General features: G+C 33.9%; 1 protein-coding gene across 1 annotated transcript in view; it reads right to left on the bottom strand.

Moving 5' to 3' along the window:
* LOC102138461 (ankyrin repeat domain-containing protein 30B) overlaps positions 1–27,348 on the bottom strand; it is a 142,708-nt gene that overhangs the window by 14,308 nt on the left and 101,052 nt on the right. The window contains exons 35-39 of the mRNA XM_065520013.2: positions 26,553–26,581; positions 26,382–26,454; positions 4,342–4,555; positions 2,504–2,687; positions 514–1,431 (exon numbers count right to left, since the gene is read on the bottom strand). Of these exons, the coding sequence (XP_065376085.1) occupies positions 514–1,431; positions 2,504–2,687; positions 4,342–4,555; positions 26,382–26,454; positions 26,553–26,581 (1,418 nt within the window). The remainder of the gene's footprint in view (positions 1–513; positions 1,432–2,503; positions 2,688–4,341; positions 4,556–26,381; positions 26,455–26,552; positions 26,582–27,348) is intronic.

Raw genomic sequence — 27,348 nt, 5'->3', positions numbered from 1 at the left:
ATCAACTAAAATATACAAAAAGCTACTGAAAAAAAGTATTATTACAAGATGCAGAAATGTACACTTCAAAATATACTTCAAATACACTTCAGTTCCTCTGGAAAATTTATAATTAATTGTCAAAGTAGATTGCTGAACTGAATCTTAATTTCAAAATACTAATTGCTGATATGGGCATTCCCATTTATCTGCTTCAATGTGGTCATAAAATGTGGCGACAAAGAGACATTAAAACCTTTATTTCAACAGTAAAACCCAATGTCATTAATGTTCATCTATTAAAAATCTTAAACTTAAAATTTCATCAGTGACACAATGTCTTTACTCAAAGTGTAACGTCTCTCTCAGCTTTAACTTTCATTTTGTGGAGATGAGGTATGTTTCTAAGCTGACATAGTAAGTATATTTATCATCTATTTATATTCTACTAGATTCAGCATTTAACCAACGCCAAATATGCTTTAAATTTTCTTTCAGGAAGGTTGACAAGTATTTATATTTTTTGATACTTACTTCTCTTTCTTCTTTCTCTTTTTCATATTTATATATACAGTCTTTTAAATGGTTAATGTAATTAAATACCTCCTCATTTTTCTCTTTTAGGGGATGATGTTGCATTTTCCTCTTAAGAAGCTGAATATTAATTGTTATCTTGCTTTTGTTATCAGCTTTCTTATGTGCATGAATTAATTGCTGTCGAAGCCACAGATTTTTGCTTTGTAGTTGAAATAATTTCTGCTCCAGAGACTCCTGCTGTTCATTGTGTATGTTCACATTATCTTGTTCATTTTGATACATGTGTTCAGCTTTCTTCATTTGATACTGTGTTTCATCTCGCTCTCTTTGTGCATGTTCTGAAACCAATGTATTTTCCCTCAGAGCATCTCCTGCATAATTGAGATTAATTTTTAGGCTTTTGGATTTCCTTTGAGCTTCAGCAAGTGGTTGATGGAACACCTTATTGTTATATATTGTATTATTCACATCAACATTAATTTTGCCTTGCAGAGAAGCATCTCCTGCAGTGTGGAAAGCAAGTCCTTGGCTTTTTCTTGATGTCACAATTTGATCACGGTCTTGTACAGCAGAAGCCAGTCTAGAATGGTATGATTCAATTTCTCTCTCCCGTATTTCTTTGTCTTGTTTTTCCTTCAATTTAGAAGTGAGCATTGTGTTCTCAGCCATCAGAACTTTAAGCTGCCCACTATATTGAGATGCCATTTTTGTTAATGATTCCTCTTTCAGTTTTAGAGTCATTTGAAGTTCAGCATTCTTTTCTTTTAAAATCTTAATGTCCTTAAAGTATTTATTTTCCTTCTCCTGGTGTTGGTGTTTTAGTTTGGCTATTTCCAGTTTTAGCATGGCAATTTCCTTTTTCAACATGCGATTTTCATGTAGGAGATAATTTTCATTTTCATGAGTGTGAGAAACCTAAATAAAACAAAATAAACTTTTAGCTAGCAGTCAAAATGGCATAACATAGTTCCTCTGAAACTAAAGAATAACTTGTACATTTATACAATGAAAGAGTTTTTATAAGTAGGTATCAGTTGAAGAACCATTGAATCAAAACTTCAAATGCTATAGAGCATAAATTCCCCAAAGTTCAAACATTTATTTGAAGACAATGAATTCATGAAAGTACAAAATAAATGACTAGAGAATTTTTAAGAGCCTCAGAATTGAAAAAAAAAATGTTCCCTGAATTACAACAAACTCAACAGCATAAAATTAAAGATTAATCAATTTGACTGCCTACAAAAACTGGGTTTACACTCTGATGTCTAACTTATACAAGATCCCATACTAAGAGCCTTAGTGCTGCATATATTTAGACAGATAAAATTTCCCAAAGTTCTTTCAGTTCCTTTTTCCTGAGAATATTCTCTAGATATTCTATTTTTAAAAAATATATAGTTAATTTTAAGAATTATATTTATGAATTTTTGATAAATTGAGACATTGTAACAAGCACTTTTAGTTATCACAATTCTGAAAGGAAAAGATTAAAAATATAAACAAGTTGTAGGATTTTCTCCCAGTCTTATGAGTCTACATCCAGGACCTCTCCACCAAATCTCAGTTAATTCTACTGGGTAAATATGTAAATATAAAAGAAGTCTTCAATTTCAAAAACAAAAGAAAGATGATAAAATCTAGAGAGCCCTACATAGAAAACCATGAGCTTGTTTACTATGACAATAACTTTTGCTTCCTCTTCATAATGTTTGAGTCAGTATTAAATGTTAACTATGTTGCTAGGAAAAAACTACGTACTAATAAATTATCACTAAGTATATGGTAGGGATAATCATTGTTTTCAAAAGCTCTTTGTACTGAAATAAGATACTACATGGATGTCATAATTTATAACAAATAACCGTAGCTACAAAAGTGATAATTTTAAGATAACATTTTTATCTGATTTAGACCTGAATAATTCATACTAAATCAGAGGGAAATAAAGTTAGAAATATAAAATTTTTATCAGAGATTGATTTACCTGACTCAAATTACTTCTTACACTCTTCACTTCCATATCTTGTATTCTGAGAGCCTGTTCAAGTTCTTGTTTCACTTCTAACTCTTTCCTATGTTGCTCTTCGATTCTTCCTAATTCTTTCCTAAGTTTTTCATTTAATATATTGGCGTTTCTTCTCTTCTCTTCTTCTTGGTTTAAAGTCAATCTGCCATTAAACATACTTATCTTAAAATTCATTTTGTTAGAAAATAGAATTCACTGTGAGATACATTTATTACTACATTGGTTTATTATTCCAATAAAATTCCTATATTCTTGAATTTTTTTTTCTTTCTAGTTCTCAGGTATTTATTACTCGAACCTCTTCCAAATGACATACATACTTGAAAAATAGTGAGGAAAGAACATCTTCTAGTTAGAAAGTTTCTCATACTATTAACGACTGTTTCTGTAACTAGCAATGACTGTTATGGAAAAGAACACTGGAAGCTATCCAGCAAATTCATAAGTTGAAAATTACTTTTTAAAAATCTTACACAGTCAAAATTACTCCTCAATGAGGACAGATGATTTAGAGTTAACTGATTAAAGTGACTGATTAAAGTTAACTGGTTAGTTTTTATGAACAATTTACTGATTTATTAGACATAAATATTCATACTTATAAAATATGGCAAGTATCCCTAAAAATAATTTTAATATTAAAATCTCAGATTAGGTTAAATAGTCTAATATCTGTTATCCCATATATCTTTTGCTTCTTTTTTGAGTAATGCTTTATTATTATTATTATTTTTTTTTTTTTTTTTTTTTTTTTTTTTTTTGAGACGGAGTCTCGCTCTGTCGCCCAAGCTGGAGTGCAGTGGCCGGATCTCAGCTTACTGCCAGCTCTGCCGCCCAAGTTTATGCCATTCTCCTGCCTCAGCCTCCCGAGTAGCTGGGACTACAGGCGCCTGCCACCTCGCCCGGCTAGTTTTTTGTATTTTTTTAGTAGAGACGGGGTTTCACCGTGTTAGCCAGGATGGTCTTGATCTCCTGACCTCGTGATCCGCCCGTCTCGGCCTCCCAAAGTGCTGGGATTACAGGCTTGAGCCACCGCGCCCGGCCGAGTAATGCTTTAAATGTATCTTGTTGATTATTATATATTTTATCAACAAATTTTAAATCTCTTTTATCACAAGACAGAATATAATACTTAAAGAATAAAAATAATATGCATTTAACATAGAACTCTGAATTAATTTTATTTATGTAGGAGAGCAAGAGATGTTGAATAAACTAATAAATTATTCTGTATTTTCTCTACATTCCATGCACGTTAAACGTGTATAATTAAAAGAAATTGATTTTGGGGGAGAAAAGAATGGCCATTTCACACTCTGTTTGTTGAGCTGTAAATGAATATAAATTTTCTTGAGAATAATTTAGAAGCAACGAACAAATAACTTCTTAAAAACTTCTTATAATTTAGCCGAATATTTTTATATTGAAGAATTTATTCCAAGTCAATAATTAGAAAGGTAGAAAAATATTTGCATGCAGTTATGCCTTGCATCACTTATAATACAGAAATTTAAAAATCAAAAAAATTAATTTGTTAAGTAAGTTAAGTAAGGATTTCCAAATAATGGCCTTCTATATAGCCATTAAAATTGTGATTTAAATAAATATGCATTTAATTATCAGCAGAAATATTCACATTTAAGAACTTGTATTATTTAAAAGAATTTGACACTCTACAAGACAGAGATTTTTTTCTCCAGTTAAACCTCAGAAGGTAAGTCAGCTATTACAAAAAGTATCCTACATAATTTTAGTATAAATAGTTGAAATATTCATTTAAAACTAGGATGTCATACCTCACACTGCAGAGCTCTTGTTCCCATTTAACTGTTTGATTCTCTAACTGTGAGTTTATTTCTTTTGTTTCTGATAGTTCCTTTTTTAGTACACAAAACTTATTTTTCATTCGTTCAATGTTTGCTGTAAGTTTTTCACAGTGATCTTTTTTAAGTTCCCTTGCTCTTTTACAAGAAGGAACTGCATCCAAGCTTTTTGATAGGCTAGTTGAATCTGTCTCAAGGAGGAGATAGAAATAAAATATATTAGTACTTTTGGGATATAAAGGGCTGCATATGTTAACAATCACTTATACACTGAACTACTGGGGGAAACTCACCCCTGATAATTCACATGGGTTCTTTTCTATTTCCCTAAGTGTCAGTTGGTCTGAGAAATAAAGGGAAAGAGTACAAAGAGAGAAATTTTAAAGCTGGGTGTCTGGGGGAGGCATCACATGTCAGCAGGTTCCGTGATGCTCCCTGAGCTGTAAAACCAGCAAGTTCTTCTTAGCGATTTTCAAAACGGGAGGGAGTGTACAAATAGGGTGCGGGTCACAAAGATCACATGCTTCACAAGGTAATAAAATATCACAAAGCAAATGGAGGCAGAGTGAGATCACAGGACGGGCTGAAATTAAAATTGCTGATGAAGTTTCAGGTACACATTGTCATTGATAATATCTTATCAGGAGACAGCATTTGAAAGGAGACAATTGGTCTGACCAAAATTTATTAGGTGGGAATTCCCTAGTCCTAATAAGCCTGGGAGCGCTATGGGAGACCAGGACTTATTTCATCCCTTTGTCTATGACCATAAAAGACAGCCGCCCACAAAGTGGCCATTTTAGAGGCCTCCCCTCAGGGACGCATTCTCTTTCTCAGGGATGTTCCTTGCTGAGAAAAAGAATTCAGTGATAGGTCTCCTATTTGCTTTTGAAAGAAGAGAAATATGGCTCTGTTCTGCCCAGCTCTCCAGCAGTCAGAGTTTAAGGTTATCTTCCTTGTTCCCTGAACATTGCTGTTATCCTGTTCTTTTTTCAAGGTGCCCAGATTTCATATTGTTCAAACACACATGCTCTGCAAACAATTTGTGCAGTTAATGCAATCATCACAGGGTCCTGAGGCGACATACATCCTCCTCAGCTTATGAAGATGATGGGATTAAGAGATCAAAGTAAAGACAGGCATAGGAAATCACAAGGGTATTGATTGAGGAAGTGATAAGTGTCCATGAAATCTTCACAATTTATGTTCAGAGACTGCAGTAAAGACAGGCATAAGAAATTATAAAAGTATTAATTTGGGGAACTAATCAATGTCCATGAAATCTTCACAATTTATGTTCTTCTGCCTTGGCTTCAGCTGGTCCCTCTGTTTGGGGTCCCTGACTTCCCAAAACACCGAACAAATATATATTGATTGGCTACCATGTGGAAGGCATTATACTAAGCTCTGCAGATTAAACAGAAAAAAAAAAAAAAAAAAAAAAAAAAAAAAAAAAAAAAAAAAAAAAAAAAAAACCTCTGCTCTTGTTTCGCTTAAAATATACTGAAAAGCAAAGCCCCAGAAAAGTGGCAATTATAAATTCAGATAGATACTTTAAGAAAACAGATTGCTAAGAATAAGATATATACTAGGCCCATGGAAAATTCCCCTGAGGAATGTATGGTTACACTGTGGAAAGAAGATTGAAAAGGAAGCAGCTGAGCAAAGGGGGAAGAAAAGCATTTTATCCAGTGTGTGGCATGTGCTGAAGCTCTAGAGTAGTCTGCCTCCAGCCAAGAGAGACCAACGGGTATTGATTTTTCTTCTTAGCTGAAATAACTAAAAATAAAACACACGAAATGCATTAAACATTTTTTTTTAGACACTGAACATTAGGCAAAGAAGACAAAAATCCCTGAAAAACAGAAAAAAAAATGGGAAACAAACCTTATGAATGTTTCAGCTTCCTGCCTTGACAGAGATTCCAAGACATGACACAGGAAAAAAAAACTGAAGTGGAACCTACCAGACTCTCTTGGTTACAGTGATGAAGCTTAGAGTCTGGTAAAACCAAAGCAGAGAGACATTACAGAACAAAGCACTAAGGAGGAGAGAGATATAGAAGCAACAGCAAGAAACCCCTGGAAACCCCCTCCCAGTATTTAGCAAAATAATAAAGATTGCATGTGAGCCAGAAAACTACCTAAGACCAAGCTGTCATTCTCAGCAAACTCTCACAAGAACATAAAACCAAACACTGCATGTTCTCACTCATAGATGGGAACTGAACAATGAGATCACTTGGACTCAGGAAGGGGAACATCATACACCGGGGCCTATCATGGGGAGTGGGGACGGGGGAGGGATTGCATTGGGAGTTATACCTGATGTAAATGATGAGTTCATGGGTGCTGACGAGTTGATGAGTGCAGCATGCCAACATGGCACAAGTACACATATATAACAAACCTGCACGTTATGCACATGTACCCTAGAACTTAAAGTATGACAATAACAAAAAAAATTTAAAAAATAAAATTAAAAAAAAGACCAAGCTGGGTCGGAGCAGGGGACTTATAAATTTGAGAAAATCACACCTGGTGCTCACATAGTGGCAAGAAGAGTATCTATTTTTATAGATTTACCTGGAAGACTCAGACTTCACAGGAAAATGAATAGTCAGAAAGGCCTTTCCTCAGGTGTGGGGAGTTAGCTCATACTATAAAAAGCAAAAATGAAAAGGATCAAGTTGTTTATAAGTAACTCAACTCTATTTTACAATAAAAATCAATAAGATAAGTAGAGCAATAGAAGATACTTTCAAAAACTAAATTGCACTTGTATAGATACAAGTTACAGTGCCAGAGACGAAAGCTACACTGAGTAGATATGAGCATAGATTGATTTGCCATCACGAAAGAAAAGATTCACAAATTTCAGACACTAGAGAACTACGAGCAAACTCCCAGCAGGTAATATATAAGTCCCCAAACAGATAGGAGGAGAAACAGAATAAAACATTTGAGGAAAAATTGATTAAACATATTCTAAACTTAATGAAAGCTACAATCCCACAGAACCAGGCTGGAATCTGGCTGGAAGTGAAGAAATGAAAATATACAATTGTAATTTCTTATACCATCTATGATATGATATAATATTACTTGAAGGTGGGTTGTGATGAGGTAAATCCATACACTACAAATCCTAAAAAAACCACTAAGACAGCAAAGCAAAGTTATACCTAATAACCAAATAAACTTATACCACAAAAAGATATGACTAAATCATAAAGAAATATAAAACTAGACCAATAACTAAAAAAGTTATACCTATATATATATATATATATATACATATAAAACTAAATCATAAAAACTACTAAACTAGTCTGAAGGAAGCAGATAAAGAACAAAAGCAAAACAAAGAAGATCTGGGACTAATAGAAATCAAACAGCATGATGACAGACAACTTTTATCATATCAATAATTACATAAGAAATTAAACTAGTCTAAAAACCACTGTTCAAAGGCAGATTGTTAGAATGGATATAAAAGTAAGATCTATCTGTATAATGCCTATAATAAATAAACTTTAAATATAAAGACAAAAATTGGTTAAAGATGAAACAAGATATACCACACTACCACTTGACAAAAGAAGGTTGAGGAAGAGTGGTTGTATTAATACCAAAGTACATTTCATAGCAAAACTATTACCGGCAATAAACAAACTCATTTTATAGTGACAAAGGGTTGACTTAATCAAGAAAACATAACAGTCCTAAATATTTCTGTACATAATAACATAAATGCTTCAAAATACATGATACAAAAATAGAACTGCAAAAGAAATGGCCAAGTGCCCAAGTATAGTCGAAAATTTCTAAACCCCTTACTCAAGTGGTAGAATAAGGAGGCAGAAAATCAGTAAGAATATGATAGACAACACCATTCTTTTGAAGTACTCAAAGACTATATTCTAGATCATATCTTAATAAAAGTATCAAGAAGGTTTTAAGTCATACAAAACACATTACCTGACCCCAAAGCAATCAAATTAAAAATCAATAATAAAAATGTACCTGGAACAACTCAACCATTGCAAATTAAGTAACATACATCCAAATAACCCTGGGTCGGTTCAAAAAATAATAAAAAGGAAAATTAGAAAGTATTTTGAACTAACTTCAAATGAAAATGCAACACATTAGATATTGCAAAATGCATCTACAACAGCACTTAAATAAAAATTTTCGGTACGAATGTCTATATTAGAAGACTCTCAAATAAATAATTTTGACTTTTACCTTAAGAAACTAAAAAAAGAAGAAGAAGAAGAAAGTAAACTCAGTGGAAGCAGAGGACAGGAAATGATAAATATCTGTATTGGTTTGAATGTTTTTCTCCTTGCAATTTTCATACGCTAAAATCAAATCATAGAGATAGGAGTTTTTGGATGTAATTAGGTCACGAGGGCCAACCCTTCATAAATGGATTTAAGCTCTTACAGAAATAACCCCAGCAAGCCCCTTTAGCCTTTCTGCCATGTGAGGACACAGGGGAAAAGAATGTATCGATGAATCATGAAGTGGTACCTCTTCAGGCATCAAATCTGATGAGACCTTGATCTTGAACTGTGCAGCTTCCAAAATTGTGAGAATTCAATTTATGTTACTGATAAGCTCCCAACTATAGATTTTTAAAATAATAGGCAAAGAGAACTAAAACATCAGAGATGGAACTAATAAAACACAAAAATGATAGAAAACTTGAACAATACCAAACACTTTGAGAGGATCAATAAAAGCAAAAGTCTACCTAGCCAAACTAGCTCTTGAAAAGAAAAAGCTACAAATTACCAACTTTGAAAATGAGTTAATGTGACATTATTTCAGATTCTACAGATACTTAAAAATACAAGGTAATAATATAAAATTTATGTGAATAAACATGACAACTTAGAAAAGATTGACAAATTCATTGAAATGTGAAAATTACCATCTGATATTTGACAAAACTGAAAAAAAAGCAATGGGGAAAGAATTCCCTATTTAATAAATGGTGTTGAGAAAGCTGGTTGGTCATATGCAGAAAACTGAAACTCGACCCCTTCCTTACACCTTATACAAAAATTAACTCAAGACACATTAAAGACTAAAACATAAGATCTAAAACCATAAAAAGCCTAGAAGACAACCTAGGCAATACCATTCAGGACATAGGCATGGGCAAAGACTTCATGACTAAAACACTAAAAGCAATGGCAACAAAAGCCAACATTGACAAATGGGACTAAATTAACCTAAAGAGCTTCAGCACAGCAAAAGAAACTAGCATCAAAATGAACAAGCAACCTACAGAATGGGAGAAAATTTTTGCAATCTATCCATCTGACACAGGGCTAATATCCAGAATCTACAAGAACTTGAACAAATTTATGAGAAAAAAAGAAACAACCCCATCAAAAAGTGTGCAAAGGATATGAACAGATACTTCTCAAAAGAAGACATTCATGCAGCCAAGAGACACATGAAAAAATGCTCATTATCACTGGTCATCATAAAAATGCAAATCAAAACCACAATGAGATGCCATCTCACGCCAGTTGAATGGTGATCATTAAAAAGTCAGGAAACAACAGATGCTGGAGAGGATATGGAGAAATAGGAACACTTTTACACTGTTGGTGGGAGTGAAAATTAGTTCAACCATTGTGGAAGACAGTGTGGCGATTCCTCAAGGATCTAGGACTAGAAATACCATTTGACCCAGCAATCCCATTACTGGTTATATATCCAAAGGATTATAAATCATTCTACTATAAAGACAAATGCACACGTATGTTTATTGGGGCACTATTCACAATAGCAAAGACTTGGAACCAACCCAAATGTCCATCAATGATAGACTGGATAAAGAAAATATGGCACATATAGACCACAAAACACTAGGCAGCCATAAAACAGAATATGAATTCATGTCCTTTGCAGGGACATGTATGAAGCTGGAAACCATCATTCTCAGCAAACTAACACAAGAACAGAAAACCAAACACCACTTATTCTCACTCATAAGTGGGAGTTGAACAATGAGAACATATGGACACAGAGAGGGGAACATCACACACCAGGGCCTGTTGGGGGGTGAGGGGCTAGGGGAGGGGTAGCATTAGGAGAAATACCTAATGTAGATAATGGTTTGATGAGTACAGCAAACTACCATGGAATGTGTATACATATGTAACAAACCTGCACATTCTGCACAGGTAACCTAGAACTTAAAGTATAATATAAGAAAATCTTTTTAACTAGGAATGACAGGATACTGATTCTGGCAAAGGTTCAGAGGAAATATTTATGGAAAAGATCAAACTCTCTTTTGCCAAAATATAAATGATGTCAACAACAGGAAAATAAAATCTAGGCAGTAGTCAAAAAAATACAATATCTGAAGAAAAAATAGATAGCCTGCATTGCCCGAAATATATAAAAGATTAAGCTATAGTTAAAAATCTTCCTAGAGTGAAAAGTCCAGGCCAAGATTCCTACACTGGTGAGTTCTACCAAATATTTTAGAAAAAAAAAAGAGATATAATTTTAAACAAACTCTACCCCTAAAATTAAAAATTATGATATAGTTTGGATGTGTGTCCCCACCAAAACCTCCCATTGAAATGTAATCCCCAATGTTGGAAGTAAAGCTTCGTGAGAGGTGAATGCATCATGAGGAAAGATTTCTCACAATTTAGTACCATGCCTTTGGTGCTGTACTCATAATAGTGATTCCCATGAAAATTGGTCATTTAAATGTGCATGGCACCTCCCACCTCTCTCTCTTGCTCCTGCTCCAGCCATATGATGTGCAAGTTCTTCTTCAGGTTCCACCATAATTGTAAGCTTCCACAGGCCTCCCCAGAAGCAGAGCCCCATGTTATGCTTCCTGTACAACCTGTAGAACTGTGAGCCAATGAAACCTATTTCCTCATAAATTACCCAATCTCCTGTATTTATCTATAGCAATGCACAAGTAGCTTAATACAGAGTACATTTCAATTCAGTGTATAATGCTAGCATTACTCTAAATCAAAACCAGATGATATTGTTACAAACAAGAGAACTGCCTTATGAACATGCATGCAAAAATTCAACCAATTTGTGAAGTAACAATGATAACCTTAGAAAGATGAGTGTATAAACTGTGCTATAGTCATACAATGGAATATTACTAAGGACTAAAAAGAGATGAACTATCAAGTATGAAAAGACTTAAATGCATATTTCCACAAATGACATTATCCAGAAACCAAAATTATGGATAGAGTAAAAAGATTAGTGGTTGCCAAAGGGTTGAGGAGCAAAGTTGTGTGTTGATACCCTGTGTTTTTTCAGCTTTCCGAACTTTTGGCTCATCTTTCTAATCTGAAAACAGAGCCACTTCTTCTATTTAAGTTTACTTTCACTTGCTTGAGACATGTTGTCACCCTGGAGGGTGTGACTTTAACATATACTGAGGAATGCAATTTGTTTCTGAGTGCTGCCAGGGGAGTCAGCCTCTGTATGATTCTTTTGGTTATATGTAAACTTAGTATGGTGGTTTTCCCAAATGCTAGTTCTCATGGCAGCATACTGGGCATGTGAGAAAGCCCTTGATTTGCTGCAGAAATGAGAAAGTGGAGGTCTCAAGAAGCCTATATCATTTTCCTATCCGCACTTGAGTCAGCAAATTTTGTAATGGGGTGTGCAGTGCAACCTCCCAGGCAACAAATGGTGACCGCAGGTTAGAATATACTGTGGCAGAAGCGGGTAAGAATATGCTTTGTCATTGTCTTACTGGTAAGAACTCTTTGTTCCCTCAGGTTATCGACAGGTCTGTGTAATGCCCAGTGCCCTGAATTCTGTACTCAGCTCCAGAAAGAAAGATGAAGCTGAACAAAAGTACACTGACAAGCTGGACTGGACTGACAAAACTAGCCTGAAGTTTGGATACCCTAATGAGGAGGACAAGCACCAGTCAAGACAAGGGTCTCAGGAAAAGCTCTTAGTGAATTGCAAAGAGGCTCCCAGAGGAAAGAGAAAACGCAGCATCAGTTCTATGTCCTGAGTGGTCATGAATGGCTCTGCTTCCTTATCAAAACCCTGACGTACGACTTATAAAAAGCTTGTATGATTTTTTTTCTTCAAAAAAGCAGTCTCCTGTATTCCTCTCCCCGCAAAAAACACACTATGTTTGATAGTTGCCATTTACCCAGGTAAGTTTAGTTAAATATCAACCCTCATTTTCTTTCAGGAATTAATATTTTACTGTTACTTTCTTTGATTGACTCAGCAAGCTTTATGACTAGTTCATTTTCCAGGATAAATTATTCATCAATAAGATTCTTCAAAGATATGTATACTTTTATATCAATGAAATTTATGTCTAGTCATTTAAAGTTTAAAGATTAATGAAACTATTGTGTCAATGAATGATACAGACATGGACTTTAAAACATTTTATTGAATATATTTTTTAAAAAAATTATAATGATATAGTCTCTTTCTAATGCACCAATGTATTAAGAAAGTACTTGGGAAATTTTGGATAAATGTATCAGAAATTTATATAAAAATAATAGTCATAAGTGACCTAATTTTTCACAAGTTTAAAAAAAGTCTAGGTTCAAACTATATCAAAAATGTGCAGTCCCAGGTGACAAAAAGTAAATTTGTAACTATTTTCTTTATAAACAAAAACATTGAGTTTAAAATTTTTATGTGAAAAAGAAAAAAAAGCAAAAAACACACAAGGAAAATTTTACAAACCATTTCATCATCTAGAGCTCATTTATCACATGGCATCTATGAATCTCACACATGGCTAACATATACTAGTTATAAATTATGAGAGCTTCTGAACTACAAGATACACTTCAGAATCACTTACATCATTAAATTATAAACATTCATCATACTCTTTAATTTATCTTATAATTGAGAAGGTACACAGTTACAATAAGAGTTTAGCTGAATGTAAAACTGATGTCTCATTAACGAAAGTGTAATGAGTTCATGAGCATGGATGTATATTAGGGAATAATAGTAAATAAAAATATTCATTTTTTTCCATACACATGTGGTGTAATTTTATGCCTACATTTTTGCAACCTGTCATTTATCCATCTGAATGTTTTTTCATCCCTTCATATAAGACGGCATATAAAACTCATAAAGAAAATAATGTATAAAAAACTTTCAGTATTGAAATATTTATTCAAAAACTTGATTGCTAAATATTAATTAGTTATAACCATTTTTATTTTGAAATCAGAATAATATTTATTTAAAAATCAGTTTTAGTATTCAAGTAATAAATTTAGTTTTTGTTTCTAAAATTAGACTGATTTACCATGTTAGTCTCTAACAAATTTTTATTTTTTTATTTTTATTTTTTTTGAGATGGAGTCTCACTCTGTCACCCAGAGTGGAATGCAGTGGAGTGACCTCGGTTCACTGCAACCTCCGCCCCCTGGGTTCAAGCGATTCTCCTGCCTTAGCCTCTTGAGTAGCTGGGATTACAGGCGTGTGCTACCACACCCAGCTATTTTTTTTTTTTTTTTTGTATTTTTAGTAGAGATGGGGTTTCACCATGTTGGCCAGGCTGGTCTCGAACTGCTGACCCCAAGTGATCGGCCCACCTCAGCTTCCCAAAGTGCTGGGATTACAGGCATGAGCCACCGGGCCCAGTCATCTAACAGATTATTATGGAGCAGCAATTTTACTAAAAAAGTCAATGGATTCATATTCAAATTTATCTCACTTAAATAAATAATATCAACAAAACATGTCTCTATGAATCCTGAAAGTAATAGAAAAGAGTAATGAGTCACTGTGGTAGACGCCAAATCTAGTAATCCCTGCTTCTTCCAATACTGTCCAGAGCACACATAATCTAACCTTCTGGAGTGCAGACATTCCAAATGCATCTGAAATGAGTTCACTCAAGTTTCCTTCTCAGAAACTTCAAAATTACCTACTTAGCTTCTCCTCCCCTCCCCCTTCATGCCTCACAATTGCTATTCTTTAGCAAAAATAATCTCCAGATCTGTAGTTTTGATTCTTTCCCTTCAACACTTTTAAAAATAAATTTTCCTACCACTTTCTTTCTCTTGTTCGGAAGTAATATTGGGCATCTATAAATTCTGTTGTTGTTTTTTAACCTCTTTCTTCGCTTCTGACTAAAAACATACTGAGAAACAAAATCAAAATAATGCTTGCCCTTGACTCTGTTATGTCTTGACATTCTATCCAATTGCTCTTCTTCCAAATTACTTCAATGAAAACTCTATACCTTTGCTACTCAGTGCATGGTCCAAGAACCACCAGCATCAGCATCACCTGAGAATTTATTAAAATTGCACAACCTCAAGTCTATTGAATCAGAATGTGCATTGTTAACAAGATCTGTAGCTCATTTATTAAAGTATGAAAACTTCTGGACCATACTGAAAAAATATATACATGTGTGGCTGCCCATATATGCTTATATTCACCAATAATAGATGAAACATAGCTTCGCACAGTCAGGTAATTCCATCCCTTATGTCTTCCACAAGCGAGTAAGTAAAGATGGAAATTTTTTTTTATTACTATTATACTTTAAGTTCTAGGGTACATGTGCACAACATGCAGATGTGTTACATATGTATACATGTGCCATGTTGGTGTGGTGCACCCATTAACTCATCATTTACATTATGTATTTTTATTAATGCTATCCCTCTCCGCTCCCTACACCCCATGACAGGCCCAGTAGTGTGATGTTCCCCACCCTGTATCCAAGTGTTCTCATATTTCAATTCCCACTTATGGGTGAGAATATGCAGTGTTTGGTTTTCTGTCCTTGTGATAGTTTGCTCATAATGATGGTTTCCAGCTTCATCCATGTCCCTACAAAGGACATGAACTCATCCTTTTTATATGGTTGCATAGTATTCTATGATGTATATGTGCCACATTTTCTTAATTCAGTCTATCATTGATGGACATTTGGGTTGGTTCCAAGTCTTTGCTATTGTGAATAGTGCCCCAATAAACATACATGTGCATGTGTCTTTATAGTAGTATGATTTATAATCCTTTGGATATATAACCAGTAATGGGATTGCTGGGTCAAATGGTATTTCTAGTCCTAGATCCTTGATAAATCACCACACTGTTTTCCACAATGGTTGAACTAATTGACACTCCCACCAACAGTGTAAAAGTGTTCCTGTTTCTCCATATCCTCTCCAGCACCTGTTGTTTCCTGACTTTTTAATGATTACCATTCTAACTGGTGTGAGAAGGTATCTCACTGTGATTTTGATTTGCATTTCTCTGATGGCCAGTGATGACGAGCATTTTTCATGTGTCTGTTGGCTGCATAAATGTCTTCTTTTGAGAACTCTCTGTTCACATCTTTTGTCCACTTTTTGATGGGGTTGTTTGATTTTTTCTTGTAAACTTATTAAAGTTATTTGTAGATTCCAGATAGTAGCCCTTTGTCAGATGGGTAGATTGCAAAAATTTTCTCCCATTCTGTATGTTTCCTGTTCACTCTGATGGAAGCTTCTTTTGCTGTGCAGAAGCTCTTTAATTAGATCACATTTGTCCATTTTGGCTTTTGTTGCCATTGCTTTTGGTGTTTTAGTCATGAAGTCTTTGCCCATGCCTCTGTCCTGAATGGTATTGCCTAGGTTTTCTTCTGGGGTTTTTATAGTTTTAGGTCTAACATTTAAGTCTTTAATCCATCTGAAAATAATTTTTGTATAAGGTGTAAGGAAGGGATGCAGTTTCAGCTTTCTACATATAGCTAGCCAGTTTTCCCAGAACAATTTATTAAACAGGGAATCCTTCCCCATTTCTTGTTTTTGTCTGGTTCATCAAAAATCAGATGGTTGTAGATTTGTGGTGTTATTTCTGAGAGCTCTGTTCCTTTCCCTTGGTCTATATCTCTGTTTTGGTACCAGTACCATGCTGTTTTGGTTACTGTAGCCTTGTAGTATAGTTTGAAGTCAGGTAGCGTGATGCCTCCAGCTTTGTTCTTTTGGCTTAGGATTGTCTTGGCAATGAGGGCTCTTTTTTGGTTCCATATGAACTTTAAAGTACTTTTTTCCAATTCTGTGAAGAAAGTCATTGGTAGCTTGATGGGGATGGCATAGAATCTAAAATTTTCCTTGGGCAGTATGGTCATTTTCATGATATTGATTCTTCCTATCCATGAGCATGGAATGTTGTTCCATTTGTTTGTGTCCCCTTTTTTCTGTTGAGCAGTGGTTTGTAGTTCTCCTTGAAGAGGTCCTTCACATCCCTTGTAAGTTGGATTCCTTGGCATTTTATTCTCTTTGAAGCAATTGTGAATGGGAGTTCACTCATGATTTGGCTCTCTGTTTGTCTGTTATCGGTGTATAGGAATTCTTGTGATTTTTGCACATTAATTGTATGTCCTGAGACTTTGCTGAAGTTGCTTATATCAGCTTAAGGAGATTTGGGGCTGAGATGATAGAGTTTTCTAAATACACAATCATGTCATCTGCAAACAGGGACAATCTGACTTCCTCTTTTTCTAATTGAATACCCTTAGTTTCTTTCTCTCGTCTGATTACCCTGGCCAGAACTTCTAACACTATGTTGAATAGGAGTGGTGAGAGAGGGCATCCCTGTCTTGTGCCAGTTTTCAAAGGGAAAGCTTCAAGTTTTTGCCTATTCAATATGATATTGGCTATGAGTTTGTCATAAATAGCTCTCACTATTTTGAGATACGTCCCATCAGTACTTAGTTTATTTATTGAGAGATTTTAGCATGAAGTGCTGTTGAATTTTGTCAAAGGCCTTTTCTGCATCTATTGATATAATCATGTGGTTTTTGTCTTTGGTTCTGTTTATGTGATGCATTATGTTTATGCATTATGTTTATTGAAACAGCCTTGCATCTCAGGGATGAAGCCAACTTGATCATGGTGGATAAGCTTTTTGATATGCTGCTGGATTCAGTTTGCCAGTATTTTATTGAGGATTTTTGCATTGATGTTCATCAGGGATATTGGTCTAAAATTCTCTTTTTTGTTGTCTCTCTGCCAGACTTTGGTATCAGGATGATACTGGCTTCATAAAATGAGTAAGGGAGGATTCTCTCTTTTTCTATGATTGGAAGAGTTTCAGAGGGAATGGTTCCAGCTCTTCTTTGTACCTCTGGTAGAATTCGGCTGTGAATCCATCTGGTCCTGGACTTTTTTTTTGGTTGGTAGGCTATTAATTATTGCCTCAATTTCAGAGCCTGTTATTGGTCTATTCAGGGATTTAACTTCTTCCTGGTTTAGTCTAGGGAGGGTGTGTGTGTCCAGGAATTTATCCATTTCTTCTAGATTTTCTAGTTTATTTGTGTAGAGGTGTTTATAGTGTTGTGTGATAGTACTTTGTATTTCTGTGGGATTGGTGGTGATATCCCCTTTATCATTTTTTATTGTGTCTATTTGATTCTTCTCTCTTTTCTTCTTTATTAGTCTTGCTAGCCATCTATTTTGTTGATCTTTTCAAAAAACTAGCTCCTGGATTCATTGATTTTTGAAGGGTTTTTTGTATCTCTATCTCCTTCAGTTCTACTCTGTTCTTAGTTATTTCTTACCTTCTGCTACCTTTTGAATTTGTTTGCTCTTGCTTCTCTAGTTCATTAAATTGTGATGTTAGGGTGTCAATTTTAGGTCTTTCCTGCTTTCTCTTATGGGCATTTAGTGCTATAAATTTCCCTCTACACATTGCTTAAATGTGGCCCAGAGATTCTGATATGTTGTGTCTTTGTTCTCATTGGTTTCAAACAACATCTTTATTTCTGCCTACATTTTGTTATGTACCCAGTAGTCACTCAGGGGCAGGTTGTTCAGTTTCCACGTAGTTGTGTGATTTTGAGTGAGTTTCTTAATCCTGAGTTCTAATTTGATTGCACTGTGATCTGAGAGACAGTTTGTTGTGATTTCTGTTCTTGTATATTTGCTGAGGAGTGCTTTACTTCCAACTATATGGTCAATTTTGGAATAAGTGTGATGTGGTACTGAGAAGAATGTATATTCTGCTGATTTGGGGTGGAGAGTTCTGTAGATGTCTATTGGGTCTGCTTGGTGCAGAGCCGAGTTCAAGTCCTGGATATCCTTTTTAACCTTCTGTCTCGTTGATCTGTCTAATATTGACACCGGGTTGTTAAAGTCTCCCATCATTATTTTGTGGGAGTCTAAGTCTCTTTGTAGGTCTCTATTGACTTGCCTTATGAATCTGGGTGCTCCTGTATTGGGTGCATATATATTTAGGATAGTTAGGTCTTCTTGTTGAATTGATCCCTTTACCATTATGTAATGGCCTTCTTTGTCTCTTTTGATCTTTGTTGGTTTAAAGTCTGTTGTGTCAGAGACTAGGATTGCAATCCCTGCTTTCTTTTTGTTTTCCATTTGCTTGGTAGATCTTTCTGCATCCCTTTATTTTGAGCCTATGTGTATCTCTGCATATGAGATGTGTCTCCTGAATACATCACACTGATGGGTCTTGACTCTTTATCAATTTGCCAGTCTGTGTCTTTTAATTGGAGCATTTAAGGTTAATATTGTTATGTGTGAATTTGATCCTGTCATTATGATGTTAGCTGGTTATTTTGCTTGTTAGTTGATGCAGTTTCTTCCTAGCATCGAGGGTCTTTGTAATTTGGCATGTTTTTGCAGTGGCTGGTACCTGTTTTTCATTTCCATGTTTAGTGTGTCCTTCAGGAGCTCTTGTAAGGCAGGACTGGTGGTGACAAAACCTCTCAGCATTTGTTTGTTTGTAAAGGATTTTATTTCTCCTTCACTTATGAAGCTTACTTTAGCTGGATATGAAATTTCGGGTTGAAAATTCTTTTCTTTAAGAATGTTGAATATTGGCCCCCACTCTCTTCTGGCTTGTAGAGTTTCTTCTGAGAGCTCTGCTGTTAGTCTAATGGGCTTCCCTTTGTGGGTAACCCGACCTTTCTCTCTAGCTACCTTTAACATTTTTTCCTTCTTTGCAATCTTGGTGGATCTGACAATTATGTGTCTTGGGGTTGCTCTTCTCGAGGAGTATCTTTGTGGTGTTCTCTGTATTTCCTGAATTTGAATGTTGGCCTGTCTTTCTAGGTTGGGGAAGTTCTCCTCGATAATATCCTGCAGAGTGTTTTCCAACTTGGTTCCATTCTCCCTGTCAATTTCAGGTACACCAATCAAACGTTGATTTGGTCTTTTCACATAGTCCCATATTTCTTGAGGCTTTGTTTGTTTCTTTTTACTCTTTTTTCTTTAAAGTTCTCTTCTCACTTCATTTCATTCATTTGATCTTCAATCACGGATACCCTTTCTTCCACTTGATCGAATCAGCTACTGAAGCTTGTGCATGTATCACGTACTTCTTGTGCCATGGTTTTTAGCTTGGGTGGAACATTTTTGCTGTAATTCTTTTACTAGTTTTTGTACTGAAAGCTTACTATATATTCTTCCCACCTTTCTAACCATACTCTTCCTCTATCTAAAGAGTTATTTTATCTTATGAACCTCCATTGTATACACCTGCTTCTTTTTCCCTCATTTCCTCCCTGTACTTTCTGTCTTCCTCATTCTTTATTCCCTCTTTTACATCTTTCCTCTTATTTCCTGAGATACCTCAGGTTTTAGAATATCTGGAATGTAAAGTAATAATTCAGTTCCTTTTTCGGCACTCACTATATACTCTGTTGCTGACACCTGACAAGATATGTAACTTATTACCATTTTAATTCGCTTTTTTAATACTACGCATTTAGTGCGTAATGTTCTGAGGCTATTACAGTATAACAGTCCTCAAATTTTTAGATAAACATACTGTCAAATTACTTCTAAATAAAAAGTGATTCTTACCCTTTAGTTTTCCATTTATATTCTTGACTTCTTCTTGATATGTAGCCTCAGGTAAACACGTGTAATTCTGTGCAGTACTTTCCGAAACACTCTGTTTGAAGTTCTATCAATAATGAATTGCAATTTTAAAATAATAATAATAATAATGAGTGACATCAAGATTTCCTAACATATTTCAAAACATACTCAGTTTCCTACTTTAAAGGCAATTTGGTTTAAGAATAGAAACCTATTGAAAACCAAAACATTTATATAAAGGACTTCACATATGCTCTCCAAATCAAGCTTATTTTCATTTTCATTTAGCTATTGAAACAGTTACTAAGCATGAAAACCCCAAAATAAAAACATATCCACAGAAAAAGTATTTACTCGTGTGCATATTTCAACAAGAAATTACATTCAAAATATCTAACTCTACTTTGTAGTCCTCAAGAAAAAAGAGAGGGCATTTAAAACAAAAGACAATCACCTGCTTCTTGCTATATAACATTGACAACATTAAACATTTAAAATATTCATAATTATAAATTTTTAGGGTTAAAATAAGACACTTTAAGGAAAGAAAACCTTCAGAGTATGAGATAGAATATTGTAAAAGCTTCTTTATTTAGGTAGACAAGAATTTGAAATAATCAAAAATTTTTGAGAAAATTTTTGATAACAGAAGAAATGCATGAATAAATTTAAAAGAAGAAAAACATTCTATTAAGTTTAAATGAAAAGAAACCAATATCATATAAAATATGCAACTCAATCTCAATTAAAACATAATTTCAGAAAACTATAGCAAGTCCTTCATAAAAACATAAGAACATTTATTCATAAAGCATTTATTATGTGCCAGGAACACATTTGCAAACTTTTTTACACCTTACAATAATGAAGATGATGATGATAATGTTTACCCCACTTTCCGCTTCCTAGTCTTTCCAGAATGTTAAGAGAAAAATTGTAAAGAAATGTGATCTGCTTTTTTTCTGCTCCAAATGTCTTTCACCTAGACATTCTTTTTGTTTGTTTGTTTGTTTGGAGATTTCTCCTTTTTTTTTTTTTCTTTTTTTAATTATACTTTAAGTTCTAGGGTACATGTGCACAATGTGCAGGTTTGTTACATATGTATACTTGTGCCATGTTGGTGTGCTGTACCCATCAACTCGTCAGCACCCATCAACTCGTCATTTACATCAGGTACAACTCCCAATGCCATCCCTCCCCCCATTCTCTACCCCCTACCCATAATAGGCCCCAGTGTGTGATGTTCCCCTTCCAGAGTCCAAGTAATCTGATTGTTCAATTCCCACCTATGAGTGAGAACATGAGGTGTTTGGTTTTCTGTTCTTGCAATTGTTTGCTGAGAATGATGGTTTCCAGCTGCATCCATGTCCCTACAAAGGACATGAACTCATCCTTTTATATGGCTGCATAGTATTCCATGGTGTATATGTGCCACATTTTCTTAATCCAGTCTGTCACTGATGGACATTTGGGTTGATTCCAAGTCTTTGCTATTGTGAATAGTGCCGCAATAAACATACGTGTTCATGTGTCTTTATAGCAGCATGATTTATAATCCTTTGGGTATATACATGTCATCCTACCTCTCATGCTTGTTATGGGAGCTTGACTGACAGTCTCAAAGAAATCTCTGACTACAGAATTTGACTGCCACCCCCATTCCCATTCTAAGTGTAAACTTCTTCAATTTTATCTAACCTAACACTATCTGTCTTTATATAGAGATCACTTATATTTACTTATAAGTGTTGTTAACTTGCTTTTCTATTCCTACCACTTTGACATAAGTCCTCATCCTGTGTATTCAGGTCTCACTGCTTAGCACACCTATGCTATTCAGGAGGCACATTATTAATAGTCAAAGCATTTAAAATCTCATCAGAGAGGTCTAATTTGCTAAATTCTTAGCAAGTTTAGAAAATAGTATTAGTAGCCTGCTGATACTTAACATACCCATACACTAAACTAGAAATCCGCATGTCTGTTGTATTCCCCCATTATTTTTCTGACAATACTGCCTTCATGTTTAGAAAAAGTACCCTTGATATTTATTAAGCCACTGAATACCACTGTCATCATTATCTTACATTTGTATACACATTTTTCAGTTTGCAAAATATTTTCACTTTTATTACAACATTGCTCAATTAAACATATCTAAGAGGTAGATATTAGCACTAATTCAATGAACAAGGCCACTGACATTTGAATACATTAAATAATTTTCTCCAAGGTTACATAACTAGTAAGTAACAGAACCAGAATAGTGACTGGTTTTTTGACTTCTACTCATGATTGTTACTGCTATAAAGCAGCTACTTCTAACAACTAGTGGGGCCCTTTCCACCTCTTTGCACAGCTGTGATCTCAGAATACAGATATTTATGTGGTTGAAAGCATGGCTGCCACAAAATAACTCAAATAGTTCTATTTGTGAAAATAATGTTCTGGCCGGGCGCGGTGGCTCAAGCCTGTAATCCCAGCACTTTGGGAGGCCGAGGCGGGCGGATCACAAGGTCAGGAGATCGAGACCACAGTGAAACCCCGTCTCTACTAAAAATACAAAAAATTAGCCGGGCGCGGTGGCGGGCGCCTGTAGTCCCAGCTACTCAGGAGGCTGAGGCAGGAGAATGGCGGGAACCTGGGAGGCAGAGCTTGCAGTGAGCCGAGATCGCGCCACTGCATTCCAGCCTGGGCAACAGCGTGAGACTCCGTCTCAAAAAAAAAAAAAAAGAAAAGAAAATAATGTTCACTCTTTAAAACACTACTCAACCAAATTGTTTTTACTGTAGTTTCTCAGGTTTCCTATTTTTCTTGCTTTTCCTTTGCCCAAAATATTCCTTAAGATCTGCACTGTGCAATCCAAATATAGCAATACTTTCAAGCACCAGGCATTATCCTTTCAAGTTCCAAGATACACAAAACTATTTTACCTTTTTCCTCTGAATCCAGATATACCAGAGAATCATAAATTTGCTCACAGGTGGACCCCTGAACTGAAATTCTTCAGTTTTTAGACAACTGTAGATTCAGAACCCAAATAAATTCCTAGAATTCTAAGATGTATTTTCACACTATACTACACTACCTTCTTAAACTTAATCCTGAAAATACGTGAAATTGCACTATGAAGCAGTAATCTACTTAGCAAATAATAACTGCTTAGTATTTTCTGAAAAATATCAGAAATTACTGAAGGGCAATATGCAGAGGTAAAACAATAAAGTCAAAGTCTCTACTTTCAAGTTTCAACATCACTCAATATTTATATTTAAATAATAATAGAAACAAAATTACACAATACCTTAGAACTCCAACGTGATTCTGCATATGTTTCTTTTCCTGATTTTAATGTCAACATATTATCTATAAAATATTAATCACAGATATATTAATGAGAATATTTACTATGATATATTTTAAAAGAGTATACAAATCTATTTTTTTCATGAATCTGTGGTGTTTCTTATTCAACCTGTACATACTTTTTTCAGATTATTCCCACAACTTTTATGGTCAACCTAACAGAATTGCAAACTAAAATATTCTATTCATTAGAATAGAAAAAAATAGAAATTTGGCTAACTTGTATAAATTATTTCTTCAAAAAGGCAGTAATGTGTTCTTCTTCCCAGAAACACAGTATGTCCTATGCTTGAAATTTAATGAGATAACTTTAATTATATGTTATCTTTTTTTCTATTTTTTAGCATTACTTAGTTTGATTGACTCAGCAATCTGTTATTCAAATGAAATTATCAATAAATAAGACTCTTGAGAAATATAAATTTTTTTATGTTAACAAACTTTATGTCTAACAATTTTAAGTTTCAACATGTATGACAGTATATTTTGTGTATGTGTAATAAATAAGCTTAAAAAGCTTTTATTGCATATACATTAAATTTTAAAACTCCTTTAGTTATTTTGAGACAGTCTTTCCTTAATTCAATATCTTCAGAATCAACTTGTGATGCCTTAGAGAATATTAGAAATCTATATAAAAATAATTGCTTTAAGTAACCTAATTTTTCCCTAAAAAAGAATTAAATCAATGTCTACACATTAGTAAACTACTGTTTCCACATTTAATAGAATTAAATCACGATCTACACAAGATCCAAGGAGTACTGAGAGTCATGAGACAGAATACACACACACACACACATATATATCCAGTTTTCTTTATAAACAAAATTTTCAAATTTGAACTATTTAAGACAGGTTGAAGAAAAAAGCAAACATGCCTAACAAAAACTTTAAGGATGATTTCATCATTACGGGTCAACTGATTATTTGACATTCATGAACTAAAAGTCTGATTTTTAAAACTGGTCTTAAATTCTGATCAGAATATCCCTGGAGTTCAAGTTTCCTCCAGGGAATCCAAGAGGTCAAATCATACTTTTGCTGTTGACCATGATCATTTGCGTTTATTTAGAAGTGTATACTGGAATGTTTCAGAGACAAACTGTGTTGTAACACCATAGCTCTAATAATTTTTAACTCATAGTTCTAATTGCCATCGGAATATATATGATTATGCATGCTTATATCTTAAATACTATACTTTTAATTTTTAATATATTAAAAATAAAATATAAAGCCAACTTAAAAGGCTTATCAAAATCTGAATTTGTTTTTATTTTTATGTATTTTATCAGCATAAAACCGTTTAATTAATTGTGGTACAGTCATATAATAGAATATGAAAATCACGGAGCCATAAGACAGAAAACAAACATAAAACAGAAATAATGTTCCGTTTTCTTTGTAAACAAGTTTTTCAAATATTAACTATTTAACATAGTTCAAAGAGAAAAGCAAACACGCACAACTGAAGCTTTAAATATCATTTTAATATTAAGGGTACATTTATAATTTGACATGCATGAACTATATATTTGGTTTTCAAATGTGCTTTTAAGTTGTGAGATGAGCATCCCTAAAGTTCAAATTTCACGTAGAGAATCCAAAACTCAAATCATACTTTTGTTATCGACTATTTTCAATCTCATTTTTAGAAGTGTATACTGCACTGTTTCAGGGAAATAATGTGTTACAACAGCATAGCTGTAATGGTTCATAGGTCACACTTTTCATTTTTATTAAAATAGATGATTGTGCATGGTTATACTTGAAATTCTTTAGTTTTAATTTCTAATATATCAAAAATCAGTAGATAAAACCAACTTAAATAAGACTGAAATTTGCATTTGCTTTTATTTTTTGCGTAAACAAACTTTAGTTGTGGTGCAGTTATATAACGGAATTTATATAAAGAATGCAATAAAAACAAAACCAGAGCTAGTTCTGTCTATTATGGATGGATCTTACAATATAATGCTGATCAAATAAAGAATGTTACAGAAAATTACACACAATGTACAATTATTTACATATTAGAAGTTAAAAAATTCTACGTATTATCTATGACTGTGTACATATGTTGTATAATGTTTAAGCATGTATAGGAATAATTTTTTAAAAACTAGTTTAGACAATTGTTTACCTCTAAACAATGAAAAGACACTAAAGCCAAATGCTTCAGAATCACAGTTTTACAAATATAATTATAAAGAAATGATTACTTCTCCCATTTTTAAAAACTAGGGGTACCACACACAAACACACATACACATGCACACAGGCACAAACATGCACACCACACACACACACACATACACACGCACAGAGTAAGCTAAATCAGAATAACTGATTTCCTTAGGATGCTTCAGATGACTACATCCACATGAGGTAACCAATGTTAAAACACAATTGGCATGTCAAAAAGTGAAGCTTTCTCTGCAGTAAAGGGTAGAATTTGAATCAAGTTTTGAACAGGAAAATTATTAGAGTTTAAAAATTCATCTTCTTGAATCTTTAAGTCATACAGACATTCCCAATACAAAACATTACAGTATCAGAACATAAAAATAGAAACACCTGAAATTAAAGCTAATTTTTAAAAAACTAATTAAAATTCATGTTCTTGTAAATAATCAGTTTTTCAAACGTGGATACCACTATGGACATTATTAACTCAAATATTTCCATAACATTTGAAAAATAAACATTGGGGAGATGAGACTATTAATATGTCAACTATTGAAATATTCATTTTAATATAGTTGAACTGTAAAATTACCTGCTCTGAATGTTTGTTTATTCCTCCTTTCTAAAGCTTTATTTGGAACAGAGTTTTGCATTTCAACAGCAGGCTAAATGGGTTTAGAAGAAAAATGATTAATAACGAATGTATACTTCACAAAATACATAGTTAATAAATAATTCAAGATAAAATTATAAAACTCAATACCTCAAAGTCAGAAGGCTTTTCAGTAGACTCTAAAGCAAAAGAGATTTGTTATCAGTCATAGGTAAATATAACAAAACCAACCACAAATGAACCCAGTGATAGTATCTAACTGAGTCCTCTTGCTCAGCTTTGAGAATGATTCCTTTAGGTTTAGGAGATTTTCTTTTGTTTGTTTCTTTAGGACACTCACATGACAGAAATACACTGAAGAAACTAGGAATCTACGGTTCATCAAACATGCACTTAAGATTTCAAAAGTGAGAATGTGTTTTGCATGCAAAATGTGTTGATATTAATATGTATATGCTGAGTGATGAAAGCATAAATGATCTTTGATCAGAGGAGCAAATCATGACCCTGAAAAAATAAATGTCAAAGCTGAACATAGAATCCTACACCATATGTTTAACGAAATACATTAGAATAATTTATATCATTACATTCATCATGTTCTTTAATTTGTCCTACAATTGAGACGGTACACCGTTATGATGAGAGTTCAGCTGAATGCAGAACTGACATCTCATCACTGAATGTGTTACAAATTGATCAGCTTGGATATTTACTTAGGGGATAATACTAAATAAAATATTCATTGTTTTCCATATCCATGTGGTGTAATCATATGCCTACATTTCTGTATCCTCTAGTTTATCCTCAGAAATTTTCTTGATTCACTCATGTAAAAAATATATACAAAATTCATTTAAAAGTTTGTGTAATGAGCTTTCAATATTGGCACGTTTATTTGAAAATTTATGGCAACATACTTATTACATACAAATAATATTTTATA

Source organism: Macaca fascicularis, chromosome 9 (assembly GCF_037993035.2).
Source record: "Macaca fascicularis isolate 582-1 chromosome 9, T2T-MFA8v1.1".
NCBI lineage: Eukaryota > Metazoa > Chordata > Mammalia > Primates > Cercopithecidae > Macaca > Macaca fascicularis.
Note: the sequence above shows the minus strand (reverse complement) of the source record. Positions and strands in the feature narration are given on the sequence as shown.